Here is a 14,661-nt window from a genome sequence, read left to right as displayed (position 1 = left end):
CTGAATGAACTCTGAGCACTCAGAGTGAATTCATATGTTCAAGGGGCCCCCATTCCTCAATGTCATTCTTGTGTGACTTGTGGCCCACTCACAGAGCTGATACCACCCTGCTGATAGTGTTAAACCAAGCCCTCATCCAGTTTTACAATATAATGTAGGTCACATTATATTAACAGGCTAAACCACACATTTCTGCAGACTGGATAAACTGTGCAGCCCAATAGAGATTAATGTTTTATCTACTACAATAACACTCTCCTCGAAGCATAATGAATGTTTAAGTTACAGGTGAAAGTCCACCTGTGTCCGGATCCACCCAGATAAGGTGTAAACAGGCCTGTCGGGTTTAGGGAGGGGTAACTGGCCTCTGTTACTATTTGGTTAAATACCTGCTGATATGTTACTCTCGTGACCCAGTATGCAGATCGTTTATGAATGAAACCATACTATGAGAACCACACAATCCTACATTCAGTGTTATAGAGTTATATCAGCAAAATGTACTCGTGTTAATGTGTACGTATACTCAATATGCAGGCAAAATGGATTTTGACACTGTAATATATTTGTCTAGTATTTTTCAATTTGATGATAATTTGCATGTAAAAACTGATCTGCAAGTATTATAGCTGATAGACATGTAGTTGTAGTGTAATGCTTTCCTCTGAAATGTAAAAGGTATTTCAGCAAAAATGGGAACAAAGTAGAGTTTCCTTAAAACTATATAATACAGCTGCTTCAGTAAATATACTAACTTTACATTCAAGTCCTTCTGGTCAGAAAAAAAATGAAAAATGTGAGAAAAACAACTGAAACCAACTGACGCCAAAGACACACAGAGAAAAATGTATTATATCATATTTCCCAGTCCTCCATGACAGATGGGCAGCCTGTAAACGCCACGCGGAAGATCTGGCACGCTGCCTTTCACTCCTCCTTACACGTGAACCCACCCTGGTTACAGTGGAAGTCCACCCACCACCACCACCACCTCCTCCTCCTTTCTACTCCTCACTGCAGCCTGCTCAGCTCCACACAAGCCTTCTCTCCATCTCCCTGTCGGCCGCCGCCACACCACATAACGATTATCAGTGTTTAGGAACAGCTGTAAAGATGTAAGTATTGTGTTTGTTTTCTGGTATTTTCCTTGAGCACGGCTCGGAGCTGCCGCGCTGTGATGCGTGCTGAGCGCGTGAGCAGCAATGGATGCTCAGAGCTGAAACATCCGCTGAAGGAATCCATTTTCAGTCTGTGCGAAGTTAATTTCAATGTCATAAAACGTTTGAAACAGCGGAGGAGGTTACACGAATATTTGTCGTCGGTTCAGATAGTTGGGAAGCTATCGAGTATTAAATACTAAGATTTTACGTTTAATTTCGTGCGAAGGGTGGAATATTTCAGACCGTTACAAATAAAAAGTGTACAAAGAGCATCTGCTGAACATTAAGCTAGGTCTGTGATGAAATTCAGATGATGGCTGGACATTCTTTTACAGGCCCCCACCAGAACGTCGACGTCTTTACGAGCAGTTTTTACTCTGTTTCCCGCTGTGCTCTTGACATTGAGGTGAACTGTGCGTTTACAGCCATATTCTATAATTTAGCACAGACAGGAAGCGGGTGAACTTGCGGTGAACTTGAACTTGTCCCCTGTAGGAGTTGTTATCTCAAACGGTAATTAAGCTGTTTTCAGAAATACTTGCATATTTGAACATTTCATGTTGTTAAAATTGAGCTGAGTCCCTGCTCACTGTGCCCCAGCATCCACCAAACTCAAGGGCAACTGCAGGGCTCAGGCCCAGGCTGTTACATAACCTCAATTCCACTAAAATCACTGAACAGGAACCAAACCAGAATATTAACTCGAAAAATAATACAATCACTAAAGGCTGTGCTGATGGCACGCATGAACTCCTGGAGTCCTCTCAGCAGTGAGGCAGGTTGAGCAACAATAAATTGATTTTCAGAGGCTAAACTGGGGCATTGGTGTTGTTCTGCAGTGCTATTGTGTCCTGGGCCTGTGCCAGATAAACACAGCCCAGTTTATACAGCCATGGTGTTCTCTTTATGGACACAGACCACCTCCCCATGACCGCCTTTCAACTGTCCTTTTGACCTTGATACCAGCTGATAACTGATAACTTGTTGGCAGCCTGTACCAGCAGGCTAAATATTACAGGACAACATGAGCTCTCAGGCTTTGTTCTTTATGAATACTGATAAGGTCAGTGGTTCCCAAACCGAGGCCATGGGGCCTTCAGGGATCTGTGTTAGGGACCATGCGTGTCTTAATCGAGTGGTTTAATTTCATTTACTTTATCATGATATTATATCCCTCTATCAAAGGCTGTTGGTTTTTACATCTGCAGATGATTATATCATAATGCAATTTTCCCCTCAGCAGAGTGTTATGAAATGGATTGGTGGAAGCTCTTTTTTGCCTTTTTATTTTTGTGAACAAAACCTCTCTTTGTCCCACCAGTATGAAATCTGTCTGTTGCCGCAGCTCAACAGTGCTCTGTGTTATGTAGATAAAGATCTACTCATCGCTAATGCTAACTCAGTTCAGGTATTTTTGTGTTTTTGCTGCAATAAGTTTCTGAGTTTCTGAGAATTAAATGCTCAGGTTACTTTTAGTGCTCTGGCTTCCTGTTGATATAAAAACCTGTAGACAGAAAACCACATGAGCAGTGCTGTGTATGAGGAAGTGTAACATCGAAGGGTGAAATGAAGTTGTGACACCGGAAGTCTTTGTGTGTCATTGTTTGAATAAGAATATAATGGAAAACGTGGATCTAATCTATTGTTCTGAGTGGCGTCCATCTTGGCCTGAAACTGAGGTTAACTCATTTAATTATGCTGAATTCAAAAACTATATAACAGCTGTAGTCAGGCGTAAAACCTTTTTATTGTTTAAGAACCAGATGATAATTATAATAAATTATAAGTTCCTATGAAAAAAGTATGCAATAATATTTATGTCCATTTCTGTGTTATTACTGTATTATTTTGCTGTTTAGGCAGTGGTCTAACTCTAGGTAGTTACAAGGACGTTTCCTTGTGCTGATTAAGCTTGATTTCCATTGATTTTGATTGATTGATTTTGACATCGTGCTCACCCAGCACACACACCCGACAGTATTCTTCCACTTCCGCATGAACTTCCCCTGGTGTATACCCATAGTCAGTGCAGATTAGTACTGAATCTTTCTCAATCTGACTGAGCCTGGTTGACTGTCCAAACACATGAAGCACAAAAATAATAACCGTGTATGTCTCTTGATGTCTTTTTTTGTAAATATATATAGAGGTTGAAATTAGGTCAAACTGTTCCTCTTGGTCCACTCTTGATGGAAGTCACATGTCTGCAGTTTTGACTGTGACCACTTAGAGCTGCTGTACACCTCACACAGCTGTGTAGCACAATAGCACTTTTTCTCTCTTTCTCCTGATATGTTTGTGCCTTTTGTTTTGGGCAACTTTAAAAAATATACTTGTAAGACAGACATCTTGTGTGCATAATGTAACTAAGCGCACAAGTACATAATATAGCTAAATGCAAACGTTAACATTCCTCATAATTGTACTGAACTTCACAGTTGAACACACTGTCTGCCTCAATAAACAAACAGTTCTTCTATGATGGTTATACTGTACCACATGATCAGAGCTGGCAGATAATATTTCACATATTGACACAAAGACCTGAGACAATAGAACAGGACTGAGTAGAACTTAGACCTGGTCTGAGTCAGATCTAAGAACTGAGAAGACCAGTGAACACCTCTAAACCAGTGCATCTTGCTGCCTTCTGCAGTGCCTGAAACTGAAACACTTAAGACTGCAGCTTACACTTATGTTCAGGAAAGAAATGTGAAATTAATCCGACATGCATTTAAACCTCTGGTGGGGGAACAAAAGAGAAATTTTGTAAAATTACACACACTGTCTTTTAATCAAACTGTGATTCCTGGTGACTGTGTGTCAATGCTGTATAATGAGAGAGGGTATTATTATTAGTGGTTTTAAAAGGCCTCACACATTAGACATGTATGAAGAACTCCATATTCATGTGATAAGTCCTCTGACACAAGATGGTTGATTCATTCTGACAGCATCAGAGATGATAACACCTACAGTACCCAAACTGCTCCAGAGATGGAAATGACAATGACCATGATAACCTACATAAATACAGCATGTATGTACAGATTAACAGGATGCTCCAGCAACTTTGTGTTCATGTTGGGACAGTGATAATGCTGAAAATGATGACAGTAACAGTCCTGATAAGACTGGAGTATTTAAACTGGACACTGGGTTTTAGTCAGTAAATTGTGGATTTCTGGGTTTGGTTCCTGCTCTTGGACTCTGTCACAATGTCTCGCTTTTTGATGCCGATCCGTGCCTCCTCCTGTAAGTGTCGTACTCTAACTGTTGGCACTGTTTTTTATTTCTGTGTCTGTAGAATATAAACCAAGACTGGTTGTATTGTTGGTTGTGGAGTTTGTTGGTTTGGTTCTTATTTACACTTGGACTGATTCCTTTATGAAGAGGATTACGTAATAACAGGCTTTGTGCTGTATAGCATGCTGCTCCTCATTCTTTAAACAATCAATAAGTCGACTGACAGAAAATTAATCACTGACTGATTTTGAGAATCTGTTTCATTTTATACCATAGTAAATACTATGACAGTAGAATAATCAATAATGAAAATAATCATTGCAGCTACTGCTTATTACTTCTGTAATGTGGATATCTGTATCTAGTCAGCTCTTGACTGCTAAATTAAATAATCAGATACTCAATTAGGATTAGTTGAAATGATTCTACAGCACTTTTGATAATTGATTATTTATTTGAGTCATTTATCAGGTGCATATTCTCCTTTTTCATTTTCCTCATTGTGAGGATTTGCTGTTTCTCAGTTTAATATCAGTGAACAGTTTTTGTGTTTTTTAACTGTTGGTTAGAAAAAACACACTTAAACATATTTGACATCACTTCAGGCTCAGAACTTATGATGGGCAGGTTTTTTTTTTAATTTCTCATTTTATATCCATGAAGTGATTGATTGAAAACTTGGTCCACAGATCCACTGAAGATGACAGTCATAATAAGTTGTAGGCGTTGTGTTCATTCATGTTTTAATGTTAGAGGACATACGTTTGTTGTCAACTATGAAGTTAATGAACTGTTTGCATACACTGCTAGTGAACTGCAGTGTATCACAGGCTGCTTATTGCGTGAAGAACTAGGCTTGCAGGCTGTGTGCGTATATCACTAAATGAGGAGTGTAGACAGATTAAAGCAGACGTTTCATTCTCATTTCCTGTCTGAGTTGCTGTGCTGTGGGACCTGCTTACCAGGACATGTCCTCTGTGTGTCTCCCTGCAGCTGTGATCATGTCCTCAGTTCTGCAGAAGCTCATCAGCCCTCTGGCCAGCACCCCCGCTGAGCCTCCCAGGAACAAGGTGACGGTAGTCGGCGTGGGCCAGGTGGGCATGGCCTGCGCCATCAGCATCCTGCTGCGGGTAAGACACAACAACAATAAGAAAAAATACAAACCCATACAAAAATCTGATACATGTCCATTATATATACTGTGTATAATATCAGTCTACAGTATTCCTTTAACCAATATCCAAAAGTCACATGTATGGTCATATATTCAATATATATTGTATTATATATTGCGTTAGTATATTTAAATGTTGACATATGAAATCTCAACACGTTAACACGATTTAGATTTAAACTCAGGACCTTCTTGCTGTGAGGCAGCAGTGCTAACCACTGATTGAGACATTCATCCATTAGCTTAGAGGGCTACAAGGTGATCACAGCTGATGCTGTGTGAGAGGCAGGGTATTGCCAAAATTAGTTTCCCATCTCAGGGCTGACACATAGAGACAGACAACCATCGGTTCTTTACACCTTCAAACAGTTTAGAATCTTTAAGATGACATTTTATATACTTATATATTGTGCATTTGTTTTAAATGTAATACTATTTTTCCATGACATGATAATATCAGCTAAAGAAAATGCTTTTGCTTTAATGAGAGCATGCACTGGAGCTGACATGGACTCCACATGTTTGTGGAAAACCTGATGGCCCCCTCCCTTCCCAGCATGATCTGACAATGTTTCAAAGAGCTTCTCGTGGTGTCACACAATGTTAATGCCCCCATAAATGTTCAGTGTGGTTGAGGCCAGGTGACCATGGAGCTTTGAGGCGTGTTTGGGGTCATTACCCTGCTGTAGTATGAACCCTTCTCCACAAAGCTGCAAACCAGAGGGTACAGCATGTCTCTGAAGAATGGTGTAGTACTTCTCCTTGATCAGGGTTTTTGTCAATTCAGTGCAGATGTCCACCTCCAGAGTAGAACCCCACAGACCTGAATATTCCCACTGTCAGTGTGATATACTGTGGTATCATTCTCCTGTTTCCTTACATCATACATCCCTCTGTTACTGCCATAAATCTCAAACTAGGATTCATCAGTAAACAGAACTTTTTTTTTTCCAGTCATCCAGTGTGACATGCTGGTGTTTCTCAGCCTTCTTTTGACAGTACTTTTGCTAATTTGAGTCTTTTGTTCAAGTAAAGAGACACACACATATGTCTATATACACATACATCCACGCAGCTATTCTATAATCTGCCTCATGTCTCCTCTGGTCAGGACCTGTGTGATGAGCTGGCTCTCGTGGATGTGATGGAGGATCGTCTGAAAGGAGAGATGATGGATCTGCAGCACGGCAGCCTCTTCCTCAAGACCTCCAAGATAGTCGCTGACAAAGGTCAGGAACTGTTGCTCACACTGTACATGCAGCTCCTATCTTTCCCTGAGGAACGACATGTCTAAATCTTACTCAGCAGATCTGAATTGACTTCTTCACACAGTCGTACAGGTTTACCTCTCACAGCAGAGACATACCCTGACAGTAGATGTAAGACATCTCCGACATGAAATCAGCCGATAGCTGCTGTCATGTACGTGAACATTGATGGTGTCATTATGTAACGCTGCCTTTCAGTGAGTGCTTCTGTTATCCGAGGCCATGAGTGATTACAGTTTTAGTGCAAGTTGTCCCAGTGGGAATGTAACCTCCAACCTCAGAAGTGTGAACGCAAGCTTCACTCACTGAGTGCCTGTTTTAGCTCAGACTGATGAATCACAGACGGATACTCAGTCATGTCATTCATTCACACATACTGTGCATTAAAGAGCAATAATAATGAAGTATATCAATCTCCTCCTCCTCCAGACTACGCAGTGACAGCCAACTCCCGCCTGGTCGTGGTGACGGCCGGTGTTCGCCAGCAGGAGGGCGAGAGCCGCCTCAACCTGGTGCAGAGGAACGTCAACGTCTTCAAGTCCATCATCCCCCAGATCGTCAAGTACAGCCCCAACTGCACGCTCATCGTTGTCTCCAACCCCGGTAAATACTTGAATACACATTGTCATCTCTTAGTGTGTTTGTGTGTTCTGCAAATCAATAACCGCTGAGTGTAACACACCCTCTCCACAGTTGATGTGCTGACCTACGTCACCTGGAAGCTGAGCGGTCTGCCCAAGCACCGTGTCATCGGCAGCGGCACCAACCTGGACTCGGCCCGCTTCCGTTACCTGATGGCCGAACGCCTCGGCATCCACGCCACCTCTTTCAACGGCTGGGTGCTGGGCGAGCACGGAGACACCAGCGGTGGGTACACACAGAACACACACTCAGTTACGTGTCATGACTTTCTGATTTGTAAGTGAATATTTGTCAGATATGTTGTTGGCAGGGAATCATTCAGGGGCCTTGTTTTCTGTTGAAACTACACATTTTATATCACAGTTTTAACTCTGTGTGTGTTGTATTGTATTCCAGTGCCTGTATGGAGCGGTGCAAACGTGGCTGGAGTTAACCTGCAGAAGCTGAACCCTGAGATCGGCACTGATGCTGATAAAGAACAGTGGAAGGCCACACACAAAGCTGTGGTGGACAGGTACGCTGTGTGTGAGTGTGAGAATGTGTGAGAGACCCAGAGAGTGTTTTGATAGAGCTTTATAAATCTCTGTTGAAATGTCAAACACACACATGTCCAACCTGACAGCCAGGTGAGACAGTGGATGCCTCTGTCCCAGGTGATTGACCTCTTCTCAGCAAATCATTCAACCTGTCAGCCTGCAGTAAAATCATTCCCTACGATGCAGTCAGTGACTGATAGTATATCTGTGTTTCTATATTTTACAATCAAGAACTAAGTGTACAGTAACTCTGTTGGTAAATAATCTACTGTACAGGTGTTAATGTAGCTTTCTTAGGCTTGGCATTAGCAGCTTGGGCCACTGCTGTTCTGGTGGATCTGTTAGAACTGACATTTTCTGCACCTGCAGGTTTAATTCTGTTATTATAACAGGGTTATATTATATATGACTTAATGGAACAGAACTGAGATGTTCCTCCTCCAGGCTTATTCTAGACTTATAGAAATAGCAGATTAAATCCTGGCTACACTACTCATGTAATATCTTTTCAGAAGCCTGTACAGCTTTTCACTTCCATCACACGTGTAGGCATATGTTTCGAGTAACTGCTAAACATCCAATTTAAGATCCACTGTCTCATTTGTAGAGTTGTAGTGTTGTTTCCAGCAGCAACAGGCAGCTGCTTCCAGTGAAAAAGCTCTGATAAACTCCCTGTCCACTACCTGCTCAAGAACAAACACAGCACACAGAGACGGAAAGTAGCTGGTGAACACAGTGGTGCATTTAGCAGCTAAAGAGAAAGATGTCCGACGTGTGTGTTCTGCCCTGAAGTGCCTACAGAAAGCTGATTCATTGACAAATCCTTACTGGCTTTTTACAGAGCTTCCACTGTATCACACCATCGCCAAAATAAAGTGTTTGTTCTCTAAAACCAAGTCAAAACTTTGCTAACACTTGTGGTTTTATACAGGCTGTTTTTTTTAAGGCCTCCAACAGCTGAAATTTTGTCTTGCAGCTGTTTTATTAACAAAGTACTGTGTTGTGTCTCAGTGCCTACGAGGTGATCAAGCTGAAGGGCTACACCAACTGGGCCATCGGCCTGAGCGTGGCAGACCTGACCGAGAGCATCGTCAAGAACATGAGCCGAGTGCACCCTGTCTCCACCATGGTCAAGGTCAGACACACACACGCAGGAAATACACTCACATAAACATGCCTCTGGGTGCATGCACATCATCATGGCAGGGTTAACCCACCATGGAGTCTACAGGGGAACAAAACTGTTAGCCACAGTTGACACAGTTGTAGTTATTTTTTATTACCCACAGTGCAGTTTTTGACGCAGTAGTGCCTTAATGTCATTATCGTTTCAGTTGCTATTTAGCTGTAGTCACAGTGAATATGGAGTCTTGTGGGCCCCCTGGCAGTGCCCACTGGGCCTGGTTGCTAGGATAAAGAATGTGGATAGCCTAACTTAGCCTGGCTCTGTCCAAAGTTCACAAATACACCCACCAACACCTCTACACTTCATAAGTTAACCCCTTAACGCTGATTGTCGCGAATTCGCATCATACCTTTTGCATTCAGACTGCAGCCGAGATAGTGTATGCATTCCCCCAAGGCCGGTTTGTGCATTCTAAATACATGCCTAGGAACCTTTTGCAAGCACTGGTTTACCATAGGACCGTTTGGAGTGTGACCTACATTCCGGTAGTTATACATCCATAGTTATAGTTACTTAGTTATAGTGTAAATAATTGTAAACAATTTTGTGGCTTCAATAAAAAATTTACCATTGGTTACCATTAATACCTATTGTCGCTAATTTGCATCATACCTAAATGTATGTATGTATGTATGTGCTATAGACAAATTAACAATCTCTACTTAATTTAGCATCAGCTTGAAAGCAAAAACACAAATAATGAATTTTTTTATACAGTTGTAAATAATTCAGGCATCAAGGGGTTAATGTTGTATTCATTTGTTTAATAGAAATAGAAAAGAAATAGTTCCATTATTTAACCCTGTTTGTACTTATGAATAAATTAACATGACCAGAGATATTTTAATAGATGTTACCAGTCCAAACTGAAACCTGACTCATCATGCTCTCAGAAGGAAACGGTTGAAGTATTCCCCTAAATGTTAAACACTCTCTCTGGCACAGCTATATGCCTATATACTGTGTAAACATTTGTGTGTTTGTCAGAGCGTCCTCTTCACCTAACTCTGTGTACGTATGTGTGTATTTCCTCAGGACATGTATGGTATCGGTGAGGAGGTCTTCCTGTCCCTGCCCTGCGTTCTGAACAGCACCGGCGTGAGCAGCGTGGTCAACATGACCCTGACCGACGGTGAGGTGGCCCAGCTGAAGAAGAGTGCCGACACACTGTGGGGCATCCAGAAAGACCTCAAGGACATTTGAACACACAGAGTACACACCACCGATGCAGAGGCCTGTCGACACGCACACACTCCTTTTATAACGTCCCTCTCTGTTAGACTGTCGCTCTTTAAAGGATAACATCAGTGTTTTTCAGGAAAATTATACGTTATCAGTACTTCCCGTCAGTCACCCGACACCTCTAAAAACACTCCTTTAAAATAGGCATATTTTCTCCCAGACAGCTATTAGACTGAAGTTGCTGTGTTACTGTGTTAGTGTTAGGAGATGTAGGCTGACCTCTGCAATGTACTCTGTATGGATTCTTATGTTTCAGCTGTTTAGACCAGGATCAAACACAACCCTCGAAAAACCCAAAGTGTGACAGTCGTCCTCCACCACTTTGTGTACACAGTTGTTCACGTAGTTACCTTCAGGGAATCACTGAGAGAAAGAGACTAAAAACCCAAAAAGGACACTGCCTTCTTCCTGCCTTCAACTAAAACTGGTAAACGTGGTACAGCAGACAGACAACTGCACACATAGGTCAACACAGGTTAAATTGCGACATTGTGAGTGTGAATGTAGTTTTTCTTCCCCTCTTGTTTCCTCGGTGTTAGCAAAGGGAGATGGAGCTGCAGGGGAAAAGCTGTTCTGTTCAGCTCAACTTCTTTTTTTAAAAATATCATTTTCTGACTGTCTGACCTTGTGCAACATGTAACTTAATAAACTGAAGCTATGACAGGTGCTGTGTGTCTGAGTGCTTTACTTTTCTAAAAATGATTATTCATGTTCCCTTTTTTGTTAATGATGCAGCCTGTAAAGAGATTTATCATTTATCCAACAAATATTTAGTGGAAAAATCATAGACACTCTCATCTTCAGAAAGAAAATGGTCTAAAGTTTTCAATCAGATGCAAATACAGTGTTTCTTAAATCTGTTAAAATATGACAAATTTCTATAACTGGTCATTCTGTACCATACTGGTATAAAAGTGTTAAATGTTTAATGTTTTTTTAAATGTTATTTTATTATTTGTTTTTTAAAGATTTTATACATCTTTGTTTATGTCACATTTACGAGACGTAACAGGGAACCAGCCAGTTAGGTTCCATTATCTATATCACTTATCCTTAGGGGTCATGAGGGGCTGGAGCCAATCCCAGCTGAAACTGAATGAGAGGCAGGGTACACCCAGTCACACTCACAGTCACACTTAACAGTTTAGAGTCACCAATTAACCTGCATGTGTTTGGACTGTGGGAGGAAGCTGGAGACGCAGGGGAGAACATGAACTCCGTCACCTCTTGGCGTGAGGTGATAGTGCTAACCGCTGCAACACTGTACAGCCTTCATATCAATTAATGTCTAGTGTAATATTAGGTAACAGGTGTCAGACTTTACAATCAACTCTGCTCCCAGTATACCTCTCAGTCTGTTCACTCATTTATTGGACTTATTTCACTCATTACCTCTGTTTTTATTATTTTATTACTGCTGCTCGTGCGCTTGTGCTCTCCTCTTTCCCACTGTGAAGTTGTTTGGTGAGTCACATCTTTATTTATTGTCTTCATATTATTTGTTGTGTACTGTTCTGGCCTGTCAGCCTGAGGAGGACTCTGTCTCCACGTGTTGTCCTTGGGGTCATTTAAAAGGCTCTGCAGTGCCACCCTGTGGTTGGATTTAGCCACCGCATTAAATGACAGTTGAGCTTGTTTTCAGTACCATGACATTAAAGATGTTTTCCCTTCATTATAAAATTCCATGGCACTGTTTAATTTGGATTTCTGTAGGAGAAAACATGACACAGAAACTTCTTATTTAAGGAATCAGTTTCCTTTTTATTGATTTTATTTGAATAGTGTTTAACCTCTCCACTGTTGTTGAGTTCAGAGTGATTTCACAGGTACAAAAGTTTTATTCAGGGAAACATCATGTTATCTGAAGTCTTAATAAACACACACACAGAGACTCCTCTTTTTCAGGTAGGCACCTCCAGTTCTCGCGGGAAAAGAGAAAAAGGTGAGAACTTATTTGTCCTGGCTCTTTTAACGGCTCTTCTGTAAATGTAACGTTTCCCGAAGCGGAGGCCAAACGGGTTGAAGTTGAATTTACTCCTCCTGTCGTTACACAGCAGCTGCCGCTGGTCTTCATTCTCCCTCAGGGAGAAACACAGGTTGGGATCCTCCTGCAGGAAGTCTGCGGTCCTCCTCCTGAGCGCAGAGACCACCGACCCTGAGGAGACACACACCTCAGCTCAGCTGGAGATCACTGTCGCTGCTCAGCCACCACTGTGGCTCTGATTTCTCTTTACTGTGGCTTTATCTGCATTTTACTAAACTGACTAAATGTCACATTTCATTACAGTTGGTCACAGATGGATGGAACTGTGAACATTTGAAGAAATAACAGAAACATCATATTCCAGATCAAAGTGATATAAATCTATATTTATAGGATTATATCAAACCTATGTTACAATATGATTAAACTGTAATTATGATATTAATATATCTCCAACATATCAAAATAAACATGAAATAACAGAATGCAACAGATGTTACATTAGCTGTAGTACAGGAATGAATGGTCTGCTACTTATTATTATTATTATTATTGTTATTAGTAGTAGTAGTAATAGTATTAGTATTATTAGTATTATTATTATGAATGTATGAAACCATAATTTTGTCATTACTGATACATAATAGAAAAACACAATGTTATTTTTATATGGAGTTATTTTCACTGCTTTATGTTCTATAATCTGTGACATCTGATTTTAATTTAATGTTATTTATTATTTGAAGTGAACTCTGAAATCTGGAACCTGTCAGATAAATGGAGTTCAATCTTTTCCAGTGGAATCTGGTTACAGTAAATAATGATGGACCACTGTCCATCACTGTAGCAAAGTATAAATCTTCTCCCACCATTTACTACAATGAACTAAGATCTAACAGGTTGTAAAAAGCTGCAGTTGAGCTGCTGAGGTCGCCCACCTGTTGCTCGTGTCCTCTGCGCAGAGTCGTATCCCGGCACAGCTCCTCCATCCTGACCGACGATCAGCCCGCACACCACAACCAGAGCCACGAGTCTCATCTCTGAACACATCATACAGCTCCTCTGTCTCTGTGTTAATGGTCATCCTCCATTCACACCTGTTTTATATTTCCACCAGGTGACCTCGTGCTCCTCCTGCTCACAGCCAATCACAGCCGGCTGCGTCTCTCTACTGTAAATTGCGGAGCTGTCGGTGGCCGGTGGTGCTGAAATGCATCATTCATCATGCTCTTCTCGGAAATGTTTGCTGCTCGGATCATTCATCCAGCACAGGATAATATGTTACTGCATGTTGGAAAATGGTGAAGTCATGAACATTTTGAAATGAAATAACTGGACTAAAACAGCGGGACGAGTAATTGCGTAAACTGGGTACAAAGAGCAGCAGCAGCAGCGGCAGCAGGCTGGACTGGGCTGTCACTGGAAAACTGGTGTTTAATTTGACTTTATTCAGCTCAGCAGTGAAGGAGGACGTGTTCACATCCTTTACTTAAGTAAAAGCACTAATACCATAATGTAAAAATACTGCAGCTCTGCATACTAGTACTAGTATTGATACTGAGGTGGAGCCAGTTTTTAAATCTGAGGGATGGTGAGAGGGTCCTGACACACACATCTGTTTTCATTTGTTAGAATATTGATTTTTTTCTGTGTGAAATTCTATAATTTAACCTTTTTGGACTTTGCTCTTTTTTATTCAAATAAAACCATGTGAGGAGGTCAGAGAGGAAAGGTCTCGACACGGGGCCCCAGCAGGTGCTGCGTTTTTGAAAGAGGTCAAAAAGGGTGGCAGCTACTGGTTTAGTAGCATTGCATTACATCTGAACTTTAATTATAGCTGTGAAATTAATGTAACGGCCTAAAGTGGATATTTCCCTTTGAACTGTAATGGAACTGGAATGTGGAAATAAAGAACAGGTTCCTCACAGGACTTGAGTGTGTTGTCCTACAGACATCACAGTGTTAGTGGCTTTAAAATGGACTCATATTTTATGGATGTGTGTGCAGATGGTGCTTCAATAAGGACATGATCTGATGCTCCGTCAGATCACCAGTCAGATCAGGTGCCTTCATAAATAAAAGGAGCATTAGCAGCACAGTTGGGTATAAAGGTTTGGCCCCACAAAACTAACAAAATCTGCGTGTGTATGCATGTGTGTGTTGAATTAACCCTTACAGACATTTCTATCGATTTGAAATTGAATATGAAATTGAATATAAGTT

The 14,661-nt window shown here is 41.2% G+C and overlaps 1 protein-coding gene across 1 annotated transcript; it reads left to right on the top strand.

Moving 5' to 3' along the window:
* Positions 1-944: 944 nt before the first annotated feature.
* LOC108897527 (L-lactate dehydrogenase B chain) lies at positions 945-11,120 on the top strand. The gene is made up of 8 exons (XM_018697212.2): positions 945-1,115; positions 5,400-5,536; positions 6,692-6,809; positions 7,278-7,451; positions 7,542-7,715; positions 7,887-8,004; positions 9,038-9,161; positions 10,248-11,120. Exons 2-8 carry the CDS (start codon positions 5,408-5,410, stop codon positions 10,413-10,415), a joined length of 1,005 nt encoding a protein of 334 aa, XP_018552728.1. The 5' UTR covers positions 945-1,115; positions 5,400-5,407; the 3' UTR covers positions 10,416-11,120.
* Positions 11,121-14,661: the final 3,541 nt, after the last annotated feature.

This window comes from Lates calcarifer, unplaced genomic scaffold (assembly GCF_001640805.2).
Source record: "Lates calcarifer isolate ASB-BC8 unplaced genomic scaffold, TLL_Latcal_v3 _unitig_4228_quiver_1165, whole genome shotgun sequence".
NCBI classification, from domain to species: Eukaryota; Metazoa; Chordata; class Actinopteri; family Centropomidae; genus Lates; species Lates calcarifer.
This window is presented reverse-complemented; position numbering and strand designations above follow the sequence as displayed.